Genomic DNA, 14,996 nt, shown 5'->3' with positions numbered 1-14,996 from the left:
GAACCCCCTTTTTCACCCGGAGCACAAAAAAGGATTATATTAAAGACCACAAATTCCAGCAATAAAGTAACAAGTCGGAAAGCTAATTTTCTAATACGGTAAGTAATATCGATTAAAAATCAAACATATTTAATAAATAAGTGTCAGGGAAGCCATGCTTGATCTGAATATCGTTTGCACAGGGCCCTGGGGACGACTTTTTTGGGCTGGGGGGTGCTGAAGGAGGCCTAAATTCACACATATTTTCCCCGATCGGCCGCTCAAAGTTCATTTTTTTAACAGTCACTTTTCTTAGCTATATTCTTATAAAACAACATACATTATAATAATTTGATAAGCCCTATTTAAATAGTGCGAGCGCGAGCTATTTTTTTTTATTTCATGCATTTTGTCCTGAAAATTGAACATTCTGGGCAATGTTTGTGATCCTGAACAAGATGCGTATGTAACTTATCGAAAAAGGGACCGGTTTTAGGACTGTTTGTAGGTAGCCATGGAGACGATACATTATTTCAACAATGAAATAAAGCGAGCGCGAGCTGAACAATTTTGACATTCCGATCGACCAAAATGTGGACATTCTAAGCACAGTTTGTAATCATGAACAGGATAGGTGTATAACTAAACAATGTGAGCGCGATCCGCCAGCGGAAAAAATGAGATTCAGACCAAAAATCGGGTCACTCTATTCATGTTTTGTAAATCATGAAGGATTGGTAATTGAGTATCATATATTAATAATGTGAGCGTGAAGCGCGAGCAGATTTTTTTAAATATTCTAATCTGAAACTGGTTAATTTAAGCATGTTTTAAAATAGAGAACAAGCTGCGTATATCTGAATAAATATGCGTGGCGTGTGTTTTAGATTTATACCTAGTATCTGGGCATTCTAATTATTTTTTGTCATGAAAATCAATCATGCGAGCGCGAAGCGCGAGCTGAAAATACTAATTTAATTTTTTTTAAATTTAATTAAAACAGTTCTGAAATACATAATTTCTCCGGTTTAATTGTCAAAGCTTTGATATTCCGATCTGAAAGGGGTCAATTTAAGCAGTAATTCAAGAACTGTGTAGGAAATTGTGAAGTGGATATTATAAATCGATGATGCGAGCGCGAAGCGTAAGCTGATATTTTTATTATTATTTTGATTTAGGACCGGGACATTTTGTCATCATATGAAAATGATGACGATATCTTTATATTTCTCTTCCTAATTAAGCGCGAGATATTTCATTCTGAAAAAAGGACGATTTAATTATTAGGAATTCATGAAAATGTTATTTTATCTATTAATTTAATAAGCCTAATAACAGCTCGAAATTTGTTGATATCAAGTCCTGAAAACTGGACATTTTAAGCACTTTTGTAATTATGAATAGGATGCATGGGTTAATATATTGTTAACAATTAATGCGAGCGCAAATTGCGATGTATCATGAAAAGGGGATTTTAGTTAAAAAATTACTCATTATTATAGAGATAAGTATAGAGGTCAACATTACTCACCATTTTCAACAATTGAAATGCGAGCGCGCAGCGCTGGCTGTTAGGTTTTGACAATCAAACCTGGATATTTTGAGAACTTTATGGAATACACGAAGAGAACAGGTACTTGACATTATTATCAAATACTGCGAGCGCACAGCGCGAGCTGAACTGAATGTTGATACTGAGAAAATAAAACGAACATTTTACAGAGCTCTTTGAAAATCAAACAAAATAATGAAAGCTGGATCATGCCAATGTGTTTTGTATATTGGCTTCAAAACTTGATATTTTAAGCTACATATCAGCCTATTGTCTAGCAAGAATCTTATCTCATCAAACATGCAATGCGCTAGCGAGAGCGAAAAGACCTGAAAGATTTTTTAAAATTTTATATTCCAAGTCTTCCCCTCACCTTATTTTATTCACTCGTCTTCCTCCTCTTTTTTTTTCTTTCTTCCTTTCCCCCTTTTTCCCGTTTTTTGTGCTGCGCTAATAGGGGGGCCGGGCCCCCTGGATCCACCTATGTAAATTTGACAAGCAAAAAAAAAAAGTTTAATTGCAAAATGAAGGTCGTTATTTGGTGCAAACTGAAAAAAATGACAAGCTAAAAAATAATGGTTTTCAACACAAGATATTGGCAATTTTCCATACATTTCTCCTTTGTGACACACACCTACCAGAATTCCAAGGGGTGCTGCCTATGGAAAATAATACAAGCAGCAGCCCCGCCTGGGGGAAGGCTTGGGGTGCTTCAGCACCCCCAGCAACCCCGCTTTCCCGGGGGGGGGGGGCACTTTTTTTGACAAGTGGATACCATGCGCGACCATGGGGTTTTGAAAAGCTCCCTAAACACGTATTTTCCATTTTCTGAAAATGCATCCCTTAAAAGGGGAATCCAGCATTGGCCATAAAATGTTGTGTTGGGGAGGAGAAAAATAAATCAAACAGAATGGTAAAAGTTTGAAAGAAATCGGACAAGCAATAAGAAAGTTCTAGCTGCTTTAAAATTGAGATCACTATAATACTATGTAGATTTCAAATTGGCAACTGGGTAAGTAAATTATGACAAGGGGCAAGGCATATAACTTTGAGCTTTTTTTTAATATTATATTCAGTAAATAAAATCATATTCTACACTTTTCCTTTGCTTTTCTTTCCTCCTTTTTTTGTTCTTGTTTGTAGAACTTTTTGGGGCCATGGCCCAACCCTTCCATACGATGTGCTGTGCGGGGCGGAGCCCCCGGAATTTCTTGATATCAAAGCCATTTAAACCTCGCAGATTGCCGCTATTTTAATCAAATCGCGGGCATGTACAGGATATAGCTTTTACACAACACATTTATTCAACCCAGTTGCGTAATGAACCAAATATTTTGAGGGGCAAAACATAGTAATGTGGGAAAAATCTGTAAAAATGTGGAACGTTGTGGCCCAGTGGATTAGTCGTCTGACTTTGAAACAGAGGGTCGTGGGTTCGAATCCCAGCCATGGCGTAATTTCCTTCAGCAAGAAATTCATTCACATTGTGCTGCACTCAACCCAGGTGAGGTGAATGGGTACCTGGCTGCGGGGCTAAAGCCAGGGTAATAATATCCAAGTCCTTTGGAAGCGCTTAGGGACGTTATGACATAATGTGATATGTGCTATAAAAGAACTGCGTTATTATTATTATAAAAAGTCGCCAGCGTGCAAAGCGAGCTGGAAAAAAATTGTCTATTGAAATTACATTCTAATTACTAGTATGTGATAGATTTTTCCATTATAATCAGCAAATAACACATTTCATTGTTTCCATTCATTTCATTATACGTTGTCTCCTATAATTTCTTTTATTTCCTCTTGGGTGTGGAACCGAGACCCCCCCCCCCGCCTGTGCAGTGATTGAACGTGATAGTGAACGGGGGCGTTATAGAGCCATTTGAAGGTTATAAATGAAGAGCCCCTACTGCGTGGGGTCTGGGGCAAAGCCCCGGTAGCTTATTTGCATAACATTTAGCAAGCTTATAGCACTATGTTGTATGCAGTCCATCTTTCTTCCCGCTCTTTAATTTCAATCATCGGCAGCCCGGTCGTGTTATTTTTTTTCTTGTCCCTTTTCTTTGTTTTCCAAAAATTTGCTTTTGACTAATTACATTCTACCTTCGTTTCCCGCTATTGTTTGCCATTTTGTCATCTTTTAATTTATTTCCCACCGTGCTATTGCATTACATAGGCCTATTTTTGGAATAATTTGTTCCTTCTCAAATGTTCGTCTTTCGTACATTTTCCCGCTTTCCTTCCTTTTCTTAAAAAAAAGTTTTCTTCGTTTCTTTTCCCTTTTCCCTTTCCCTTTCCTTTCCTCCTTTCCTTTTCCCCTTTCCTTCCCCTTTTCCTTTCTTTCTCCCTCCTTTTTTTCCCCCGTTTTTCTTTTATCTTCCCGGTGAAATCCGCCAGGGGGGCAACTTGCCCCCCCCTGCTAGTCTGCAGGCACAGACCCTGATTGGAACTTTGATCAATAAGTGTGCCTCCACGCAAAGACTAGCACATACAAAACTTGCGAGAGAGCCTTCAGTACACAAGGCATGAGTAGGCTGCACATTCAGACCCTTAACTCGAGCGAAGGGTTTGCCCAGCAGACTACCCCCCTGCCGCCCCGCCTGTTACGCCACTGAAACCAGCAGATCCCACCTCACGAGCCATTCAGAGACTGCATAGCAGACTAAGTTTTGTCCGCGGTGAATTTGAAGTCGATTCCGAGCACGCGATAGAGTCAGACGTACGTCGCGTCCGGATCGGCCAGATTGCAGACAGCCCAGGCCCAGAGCTAAGGCAGAGCTAAGTTAAAGAGGAGTGGTATGATCAAGAGATTCATGTAACTTTAGTTAGGCCTAGTTCCTTTAACTTATCTTTAATGTTGAATGACTTCAATACAGACTTGAGCCGGATCAAGAAGTGACTGTTTTTACAGTGTTAGTGGAAATGCCGTTTTCATCTGAAAAAAAAAGGCCAAGCGAATTACTGACTTCTTAAAACTCTGTATTTGTGGGCCTAGTCCCACGTCTTCAATTCCATGTGTGGGCCAGGTATTCACGGCTAGGGCCTAGGCCTAGGCCTATCCGACTTCGAACTTTTTTGCCTTCTCTCTCCGACTCTAAGTCCAAATTTGAGTTCAGTTTCTATGAAAATGATCTGTCCAACTCACAGACTTTAGAGTACAAACTTGAGGTTTCTAAAAAAGCCACCTTTTCTGCGTCCGTATGACACAATTACTATTTTAAATCTGTATACTAAATTACTATTATACAGGATGTGAATTCAAGTCATGTTAAGTATTGGTTTTCCTAACACTCTGGTAGTACTTGATAATCACTTTTAGTTACTGGAATATTTTTGATTTTCTTGTCCAAAAACTGTCAAATGTTCTCTAAATGTCCCGTACGACACGTATAGAATCACCCTACATGTTATTCCATTTTAAAGTGCATTTCTATTAAAATGGTAGAGACGCAGAGTTAATCTATTCTCAAACGTTCCTTTTTGACCAGATTCAACTGTGCCTGTGTGTTTTGATGTTGCCATAGAACTGGACATACAGATGGATTTGAAAGGGGGCTGTGTGACTGCCAAAAGTCCTCTGCTCAAGTAAGGAGCATCATTATATTATTCCCTTTTACAGGTATACCTTTAAGAAATGAAAGTATTAACTAATAGTTAATAGTATTAACTAAGGAAAAATTCATTCAGATGTTTCTTCTTTAACATGTGGTGTCCCACAGGGGTCTATTCTAGGCCCGCTACTATTTCTCATTTACATTAATGATATTTGTGATGTTTCAGCTGCTTTGCATTACACTTTATTTGCAGATGATACTAATGTTTTCATTTCACATCGTGATGTAAATGTTCTAGAGCACAAACTGAATTCAGAACTTCCGAAGCTGACATTATGGTTCAGGAGTAACCTGTTATCCCTGAATTTAGGAAAAACAAATTTTGTTCATTTTCAGGGGAGGAAATCTACTGGTAACAAACAAATAAGCATTAAAGTAGATGGAGTTGAAATAGAACAAAGGCAGTGTACACAGTTTCTAGGCGTGTATGTTAATCAGAATCTAGACTGGATTGATCATGTCACTCATATTGTTACCAAAATTTCTAGAAATATTGGTGTATTATATAGGGTAAAAACATTTGTTAATGATAGGATATTATTGATGATATACAATACTCTTGTACTGCCACATATTTCATATTGCAATGTTCTTTGGGCTACATCTAAAGTGTCAACTACCAATATATTTCTCCTGCAAAAGAAAGCAGTTCGCATATGTACTGGGTCTGGTTACAGAGACCATACAAATCCCTTATTTGTAAAGCTGAAGTGCTTGAAGGTAGAAGATATAAATTTTTTGCAAACTGCCTTATTTATGTTTCGTTTTAATGCCAATATGCTGCCTGACTCATTTTCTTCAATGTTTCAGCCTAACAGCACTGTCCATTCATATAGCACGAGACAGTCATCGAACATACATTTGGTTAATCCCCACACCGCATTAGCTCATAAATCAATCAGACACCGTGGTTCAGATGTTTGGAATTCTCTTCCACATAATATTTGAAATTTGAAAACCTCACATTCTTTTAAATTGGTTGTAAAGCACAATCTCCTTTCAAAATTACAGAATCTGTAAAGTGCTAGTAACGTATACATATAAGTAGTTTTGTTTTCTTTCTTTCTTTTCTTGGTAACTGAAGATTAAGAATTTAACTCTGTTGAAGTACTATACCATATATTCATAACAATTTGAAACTTAATTGTTATATCTCGGCAGTCTATCACTTTTACATTCTTCTCTTTCTTTCCTCTCTTCCTTATTTTTACATTTTTATTTTTGTTTTCTTGGATGCAAAACCAGTTTAAAGGTGCTTCAACCAATCAAGCTTTTAGCTTATGTTGCAACACCTTTGTATGTTCATTATTTACTTGTGTTTCATATATATATATTTATATATTATCTGTGTATTCTTTTACATTGTAAATTGTGAACATGCATGAAAAAATAAATAAATGAATAGATATTTGTTTGAATAAAGACTTACAGTAGTTGCCAATTTAACTGATTTAGGGGAGTAAAGTGCAGTTATGCTGGTACCTGGCAGTGTCCTTACATATGTCACCTATTATTAACACTGATCAGTGAGGGTGAAGTCGACAGTGTGCACTGTACGCAATGCAATGCAAGGCACAATGATAAGTAACTTACCTCATAAAGAGCTATTTTATTAGCTCATCCGGCCAGAAGGGCCAGATGAGCTTATGCCGTGGCGTGTAGTCCGTCTGGCGTCTGTCGTCCGTCTACAAATTCAAAATGCTTCTTCGCCATTTCAAGTCCGATTTCAATCTGTTTGCTTTATATGATAGCACTAGGTGGGGGATTCAAAACTTCTACACAGAATTTTGAAATTCATTAAATATGCTAATTTATGCACATTTTTGAAAATTCACAAAAAATGCTTTTTCTTTATTTGTGGACCGATTTTGAATTTTTTGCTTCCATCTGGTAGAGCATCATGAGGTTCACCAAACTTCTCTACACAGAATTTTGAAATTTTGACTAGAACAATTTTTATGCTAATTTATGCGAAATTAATTTATGCATATTTTTTAAAATTCACATAAAATGCTTCTTCTTCTTTATTTGTTGACCGATTTTGATTTTTTATCTTGCATCTGGTAGAGCTTCATGAGGTTTACCAAACTTCTACACAGAATGTTTACATATGGAGAAGAAAATTATTTATGCTAATTTATGCAAAATTCATACATCACAGAAAATGCCTCTTCTTTATATGTTGACTGAATTTCAAAATGCTTCTTCTTCGTCATTTCAAGTCTGATTTCAGTTTTGTTTGCTTTATATGAGAGCATAAGGTGGGGGATTCAAAACATCTACACAGAATTTTGAAACTCATTAAATATGCTAATTTATGCATATTTTTAAAAATTCACATAAAATGCTTCTCTTTCAATTGTTGACCGATTTTGATTTTTTTTCTTCCATCTGGTAAAACTTCATGAGGTTCACCAAACTTCTACACAGAATTTTGAAATTTATTAGTAGAAAATTATTTATGCTAATTTATGTGAAATTTATTCATAAATCACATAAAATGCCTCTTCTTTATTTGTTGACCGATTTTGATTTTTTTTTCTTCAATCTGGTAGAGCTGCATGAGGTTCACCAAACGTGTACACAAAATTTTGAAATTTTGTCTAGAAAATTATTTATGCTAATTTATGCCAAATTTATCACAAAAAAATGTTTTTTCTTCTTCATTTGTTGATCAATTTCAATTTTGTTTGCTTTATATGATAGCTCGAGGTGGTGATACAAAATTTCAACACAGAATTTTGAAACTCATTAAATATGCTAATTTATTCATATATTTTCAGAACTCACAAAAAATACTTATTTATTTGTTGATTGAATTTGATTATTTTTGTTCCATCTGAGAGCTACATGAGGTTCACCAAGGTTCTACACAGAGTTCAGAAATTTTGACGAGAAAATTATTCATGCTTAATTTATATGAAATTTATTCATAGATCACAAAAAATGCCTCTATGTCATTTCTTCATCAATTTCAATTCTATATCCTCAATTTATTTCACCAATATAATTCACTACAGTGTCAAATGGGCTGAAATTAAAATTGTGTTAAATTTCATTGCGAGATGCCGGATGAGCTCCACATCATTGATGTTCTAGTTTTAACTTTTTGTCTCATTCTATGATCCAAATGATTTTATGAAGTGGAATCCCTATTATTACTAAAAAGTGACATTTATGTGATTTATTCAATCACTTTTTGGAGGTTATATATATGATTATATTAATGGGCTTTATCATAGAATACGAGAAATTTTCCATACGTTAGGGAAATATTGCACTCATCTTTAATTTGTGCAATATTACACTTATCTGCGATTTGTGCAATATTACACTTATCTGCGATTTGTGCAATAGCCCATAACTCTTGGAATATCTCTGAGCCATGTAATATTAAACTCAAGAGCATGCTTTATACATTGTACGTGTATACCACACACAACTTGGAATTTAAGTGTGATTTTAGTCAGACTTTCATCTCTTTGAAACATCCCCTGAAGTATTAGATAACAAAAGTCTGAATAGTGGTAGCTCTTGCCAAATACTAGTCTTTATTTTCCAAACCCAGTTATTAGGGAAATTATCAGGTGAATGAAAAAGAGAAAGCTGATTTTCAATTTTCCTCAGATCCATTCTGATATTGATATTTTGATTTTCTTTGCACATTGCAGGATCCATAGCAATACACTTTTCCTGACAGAGATCCAGACAGGATCTGGCCCGGATTCAAAACTATTTCTCCTTGCGAGGGTGAGTATGAAAGGGGTGTAGGGTGTCAGCTTAGTTCTGTGAAGTTGCTTTTTATTTTAGGAGTCTGGTCATTTGGTAAATATCTGATCAATCATGCAAGCCTGAGGGAAGAGTGATTCAAAAAGTATTCTTATAAGTCCAGGATTCGATATTTTGGTTGCAGCACTTATGCCTAGCTGTGAACAAGGTGTTAAATCGACAGCGCTATTTTATCTTACATGCAAGTAAATGAAAATGAAAATCCATAATTTATTGTTCGAATAGACATGAAATGAAATACTCCGAAATTTGCTTTGCCCAATTGATCGTGGGCCCGGCAGCCGCTGAGCAGCGCCAGATCGACGAGGCTCTATCCCTTTAATCGTTGAACGCCAAACAGGGTAGCAGCAACTCCCATCTTTTAACGTCTTTTGGTCTGACACGGCCTGATGCTATATGCATTTTTATTAATTATGTACTTTTTTTTTAGTATTCATGGTCATTTTACAATTTCTTTTCAAATTGTGAATAATTTCCAATTAAAAAAACTACCCTATTTATGTATTTATTTTATATTCATATGTTAGGGCCCCAAAATGCTTTAGCTCTGTATAAAAAACAGTATTCATTAAATTCTTGCCAAAACAAATGTTAATATCTCCTGTTTTGTTAAATAAATTAAGTACATCAGCACAGGTTTTAACATTGAATGATGATGATGATTTTGAATTTTAAAATGAACTTCTTGCCTAAAAGTTTGAATGTTTATACTTCATCCACAATGAAATGTATTGATATAACACTTAGTTTGGGAAGATGGAACAGCTTTGAACTTCAGCGTCAACCTTCATATTAAGAGAGACAACCATAAATATTGCTTCTTTTCTCACAAATTAAATAGACCCTTGCATGCTCATGGAGTCAGGAATTTTCCACATATCTTGATAAAGTTGGCTATTAAAGTACACATGGTTTTCATATGGTGACAGTACTGAAAACAAAGCAAGACAAATCAAGACACAACAAGACAAGATAATACAAGACAAAAATAGATTACTGTATAGGTAGAAGTAAAACACTATCAACCCAAAGGTTTTTTTATTTTTACTATATCACTACATCCCCTTAGGTGAAGGTCTGATGAAGCTTGCAGCCTTGAAAGTGAAAGCTTACAAAAAAGGGTACAATTTCATGATATAAAAACAACATTTTCTTGTGTCATACACTGACTTGTATTAAACTCAATTCAGATATTACTATGTTTTTTTTATCATATACATGCTAGTTGGATGAATGCAGGTTTGGCTGAAGTAATTGGATGATATTGACTGGCCAGGGGGGGGGGGGGGTTACCCACAAAATAATCTAGTCTCCCAGGTTTTTAGATGATGGCAGTATGGTTCTTTTTATGGCAATATATTTCATGTTCCCCAAAAGTAGAGCCAGCCACTATTTTTATTATTTATTGAAAATCAGACATCTGGAGCAAAATCATGAAGATGGAGATATTTCACCCTTTTAGGTTCTCTTGTGTCATGCTTATAAGGCCCTGAGCTTTACCATTGTGATATCATAATATCATCATTTTTTTCACTACAGGGAGATGATGCATCAAAATTCTACAATGATATTCATGTCACATCATTCTATGACATTGATAATGTCACTCAAACCACTATTACAAAGGTATGTGTTTTAAGGTTACTATTTGTTACAGATATAAGGATTAACCCCCCCCCCCCACTTCAAAAAGCCAGACCTTCACAAAACTTTGCACAGATGTTCAATTTGTCCATAAATTTATACACAAATGTCCAAGATAATACAGGTTTTCTGTATAGCATTACCCCTTTGATTTTCTTAAGATTGGTACCCCAAAAATTGCCAGACTTGAAAGAAAAAGACTTGTCAAATGGTGTGTGGCAGTTCACCGCCCCGGTCCCCCACCCCTTGGTTGGATTAGATAGATATGAAATGACGGTATGGTTGCTGACATTTGAAGGAAAGATGGAATAAGTATGAGTTGTAAATGACGTCAATGAGCGGTGAAGAAAGAATGAGTTTGAGTTTAAAAAAATCATTTGATTGACACTTATATTGGGCTTGTGTCATCATATATGTTTGTCTCTTCGGTTCTGGCAATCACAAAACCCGACCATTCATGAAAAGGGCCCATTAAATTCCCAAAAGGTCAGGTACAGTTTACCCAATGTTTTCCGAAAAGTATAGCAAAATTCTCATTTTGGGAATTTAGGGGGCCCTTTTCTCAAATGGTCGGGTTACGTGATTGCCCGACATGACGCGATAAACCAGTGTGATGGCACAAGCCCCTGAAATTGATATTGTTTTTAACCGTACATGTTATTATATATGTTGTGAAATTCTAAAATAGCATTTAGGTGACAGTCAGAAGTCTACCCAACAATATTACTTAAATAATTACAAATATCAAATACTTGTATAAATCACTAAAATATTTGTTAAAATCGGAAGCGAAATAAGAAAGTTATGACATTTCAATGGTTTTTTTTTTCACAATGAATTATATGCACATAGGTGGTATGCAAATGAGAGAGTCCATGATGTCACAATACTCACTACTTTTATCATATGAAAAATTGAAAATTATTTAATTCTTTGTAAATTTGATTATGAAGCTACTGATTGAATCATATTGAGTTACAATAATAGTGATGACACACTTTCAAAATGAGGTCAAACCACATTGTAAGCCCTATAAATTGACATTGTTCATATTTAAAATAATGAGTGATTTGATATCCTTTGGATTTTTTTTTTTTTTTTCAGGGAACAGACAGACCAAGAAAGATTTTGCTTCTTTCTGCTTCCTCAAAAATCATTCCCTACAGAAAAGATGAAATTACCATGGAAACAGACATTTCTACTCTTGAGGTAAGTTAACAAAGGAATTATAATTCTTTGAGATTATAATTCTTTTCTCTTGGAGTGATAGTTTGATTAAAGGCAGATTATTATGTGTTTTCATGGCAAATTTGACACTTTTTGGATAGGCCTATAAATCATCCAGTGAGAACAAGAATAGCTACTTGGATTTGCCTTATGGTAAAGTCATTATTTCACTTTTTCTTGGCATGACAGGCTTGGCCAAAGAAGTCCTTGGTGGTTTCCCCAAAGATGTCTCGGTTACAGGCGTTTTCAAGCTTTTCAGAAAGTCTGGCGTCGGCAAATACTATATCAACTCGCCATGAATACTGACGCCGTTCTGACGTTAATAAATGAACAGTCATTTTGTTAAGTAACAAAATACAAATATCAGCCTGAGTTTATGACAAAGGGAAAATAAAGTTTCTTTCTTTCGTACAGGGAACAATCACCAGATGTATTGACCAAACACTAGGGATTTATGAACTCAGTTCTAATGCCAGGTATGTGATTATTATCACTCATACATGAATAAAACATTCAATTTTCATATGTGAAGAAAAATGCATCATAACCACATTTATTTCTTTGCGTGGTATGAGAGCTATCTGTTGCTAAGAAATTTCAGCTGCATTTCATAAACACTGATTTATTATTATCATAATTATTATTTATTTGACAGAAAATATAAAGAATACAGTTCAGTACATTACAATCTAAAGGCCTGTATTCTTAACTCTGGTTTAACTTGGGGTTTGACTATGGATAGCCAGTTGTGACTTGAATCTCTATGATTAGATGATCAACTTATCATTACATTTGCATTTAAATTATCAAATATTGTCTTGAAACGATAAACAGCATCAAAACAAGGAAGGATCCTAGTAAAAACAAGAAGCATAAACATAATCTTGACATTTAAGTAGCTTACCATCATTTTAGTCAAGCCTTAGACCATGGTTTAAAGGGGGAGTGAACTGTGTGTGGTCTCTCATTGACTGTGTGTTATAAATACATAGTCTTAAATAAAAATTTTCAAATATCTACTAATACTACGGAGAATAAATTGACTTAGATAATTGTATTTGTATAGAGAAACTAAAATGTTTTGAGAGGAAAAGTAATTGTTTTGCTACTTGGTAACATAATTATTGTGGTATAAATGTATTGAGTAGTTAATTAGCATGTTATCATTCAAGTGGGTCTATATTACTAGACTGCACTAGCATTATGGGTCAGGAAACTGGCCAGTTAGGAGTAGTTGAGGACTCGAGATGGCGCCATTGGTTGGTATCTGCTTTAAGTTAAACCAGAATTCAGAATATGAGACATTAAGTATAAATGAGAGTAAAACAATGGATAATATCGGTAGATGATATAGGTGAATTTATACTCTTAAAAGGTCTCAAACCAATCGATCACACAAATACAGAATAGAGCAGATATTTACAAAAGAGGTCATATGTCAATGATATCAGAGCAACATTAAACAAGAGTAAAAGTGTGAAGACTAAATATATGAATGGATCACAAATTATGTCAGCAATATTTCTACATAATTACTAATTGAGTATGAAGAACTATCAGCCACTCTCATTAAAAAAAAAATTTTGAATACTAAATATTATTTTTGCTTTTTCATTTTTTGTAGTCAAGTTCTGGAAATACCAACAAATGTTTTTGCATTTGTAATTTGTAAATAAAATATTTCTTGGTAAATTCCATTTTGAAATGTTTGATATCAAAACCTTGCTTTGGTTACTTAAAAACTGAATTGTATCTTTGTCATAGTTTAGAATACCATAGAAATCTTGCTTTTGATTGGCTTATGGATACAATGTCAGTTTCATATTTTTCTTTAGCAAAGTTTGAGTTATTGTAACATTTTATGAAAAGGGATTTTATGAAAAGTGATTGTATTTGTATTTATTGATTTTTCTGTTCACATTAAACAAAGTAACATAACATTACAAAGTTAAATATATCACAAAGCATGTGAATTATAATTGTAGCAAATTGTAAAGATAATAATGGTAGATTTATTAAGCGCATGATAATTAATACTACAGTACTTAATTCTCTATATGTGTTTTATAATAAAATATATTAAACTAAACATATACAATCTGCAGGAGCTATAGTAATATTTAAAGAGTTTAAAACATTTAAACATCTAAATGACAAAAGAGCATGCATTTAATATTACAAATAAAAAAAGAAAAGAAAAGATAAATTTGAATATGCCAGATAGAACTGACTTTATGAAAATTAAGTTTAAAAACACAGAATGCAATCATGGCTTGCAAAGAATAGCTATGCTTGTATCAGAAGCAAGCTTCTTTCAATGTGCTAATACATGATAAAATAAAGTAATATATTTTCAGAACATACATGTATTTTATGCCAAATACTGAATTGTCTTTGATTATTTGATGTGTACAAATGTTCTTTACAGGCTTTATCTCACCTACCAGTATGATGGGAAGTCGCACCTTCCCAGTATTCCTATAGGGTCAAAGGTGACCATTCATAATGCCCATATATTATGTGCTTCTGCCAGAAGTAGTGAGCCAGTCTGTGATGGTGAAAACATTCTTTGCTGTATGAGAACATCAATCCAGATAGAAGAAAAATCTAAAGAAAAATTGAAGAAGGTAAATGTGTTTATTAACCAATCTCGAAAGCTTTGAACAATCTCACTCGGAGCCAATTTGAGAATCACCCATTGCAACTTATAGTGATCATTGCTATTTATTTGTTATATGCTGGTACACATGTGCTGCAAACGCAAGCTTCTCAAATTGACAATAAAAAAAGAATGAAAATCTAATGATAACTTCAGCACCACTCCTGCAGCAGTCCATGCTATGATCTCCACACAAAGGAATGTGAGTTTTGCACAGTTGAATAGTGAAATGAAAAAAGCATGTAATAACAGGGGTCACAACTTGGACAAAAAAAACATGTGTTTGCTGCTGCTCATGTCTCTGTAAAAAGTAATATATCGAGGAGCAGCGTATTATTAAGCATGGCACATGGTGAATGCATCAATATAGATGAGTGAATGCTGCTAACGTTAGAGCTGTGCAAATACCTGGTCACCCGGCTCTGACGTATTTCTGCTGCTGTGCCGCTTGCATGCATTCTTTATTGATTTAATGCACTGCTAAGCTGAATAAACCTTATAATTGCATCAATGTATGTGGATAAACGCTTGTAAC

General features: G+C 34.7%; 1 protein-coding gene across 3 annotated transcripts in view; it reads left to right on the top strand.

Annotated features, from left to right (window-relative positions):
- Positions 1 to 4,187: 4,187 nt before the first annotated feature.
- Positions 4,188 to 14,996, top strand: part of LOC129262537 (uncharacterized) — a 32,104-nt gene continuing 21,295 nt past the window's right edge. Inside the window, exons 1-7 of one of the 3 annotated variants that reach the window (XM_064099665.1) lie at positions 4,188 to 4,324; positions 5,017 to 5,113; positions 8,814 to 8,892; positions 10,471 to 10,557; positions 11,680 to 11,784; positions 12,217 to 12,278; positions 14,231 to 14,429. In XM_064099665.1, the coding sequence (XP_063955735.1) occupies positions 5,067 to 5,113; positions 8,814 to 8,892; positions 10,471 to 10,557; positions 11,680 to 11,784; positions 12,217 to 12,278; positions 14,231 to 14,429 (579 nt within the window). In that variant the 5' untranslated portion in view covers positions 4,188 to 4,324; positions 5,017 to 5,066. Of the gene's footprint in view, positions 4,555 to 5,016; positions 5,114 to 8,813; positions 8,893 to 10,470; positions 10,558 to 11,679; positions 11,785 to 12,216; positions 12,279 to 14,230; positions 14,430 to 14,996 lie in introns of all 3 variants that reach the window. The other 2 variants (XM_064099663.1, XM_064099664.1) reach the window with 2 other exon arrangements.

The sequence above is a fragment of the Lytechinus pictus genome, chromosome 5 (assembly GCF_037042905.1).
Source record: "Lytechinus pictus isolate F3 Inbred chromosome 5, Lp3.0, whole genome shotgun sequence".
NCBI classification, from domain to species: Eukaryota; Metazoa; Echinodermata; class Echinoidea; order Temnopleuroida; family Toxopneustidae; genus Lytechinus; species Lytechinus pictus.
The sequence above is the reverse complement of the archived record's forward strand: the minus strand, read 5'-3'. Positions and strand labels throughout refer to the sequence as shown.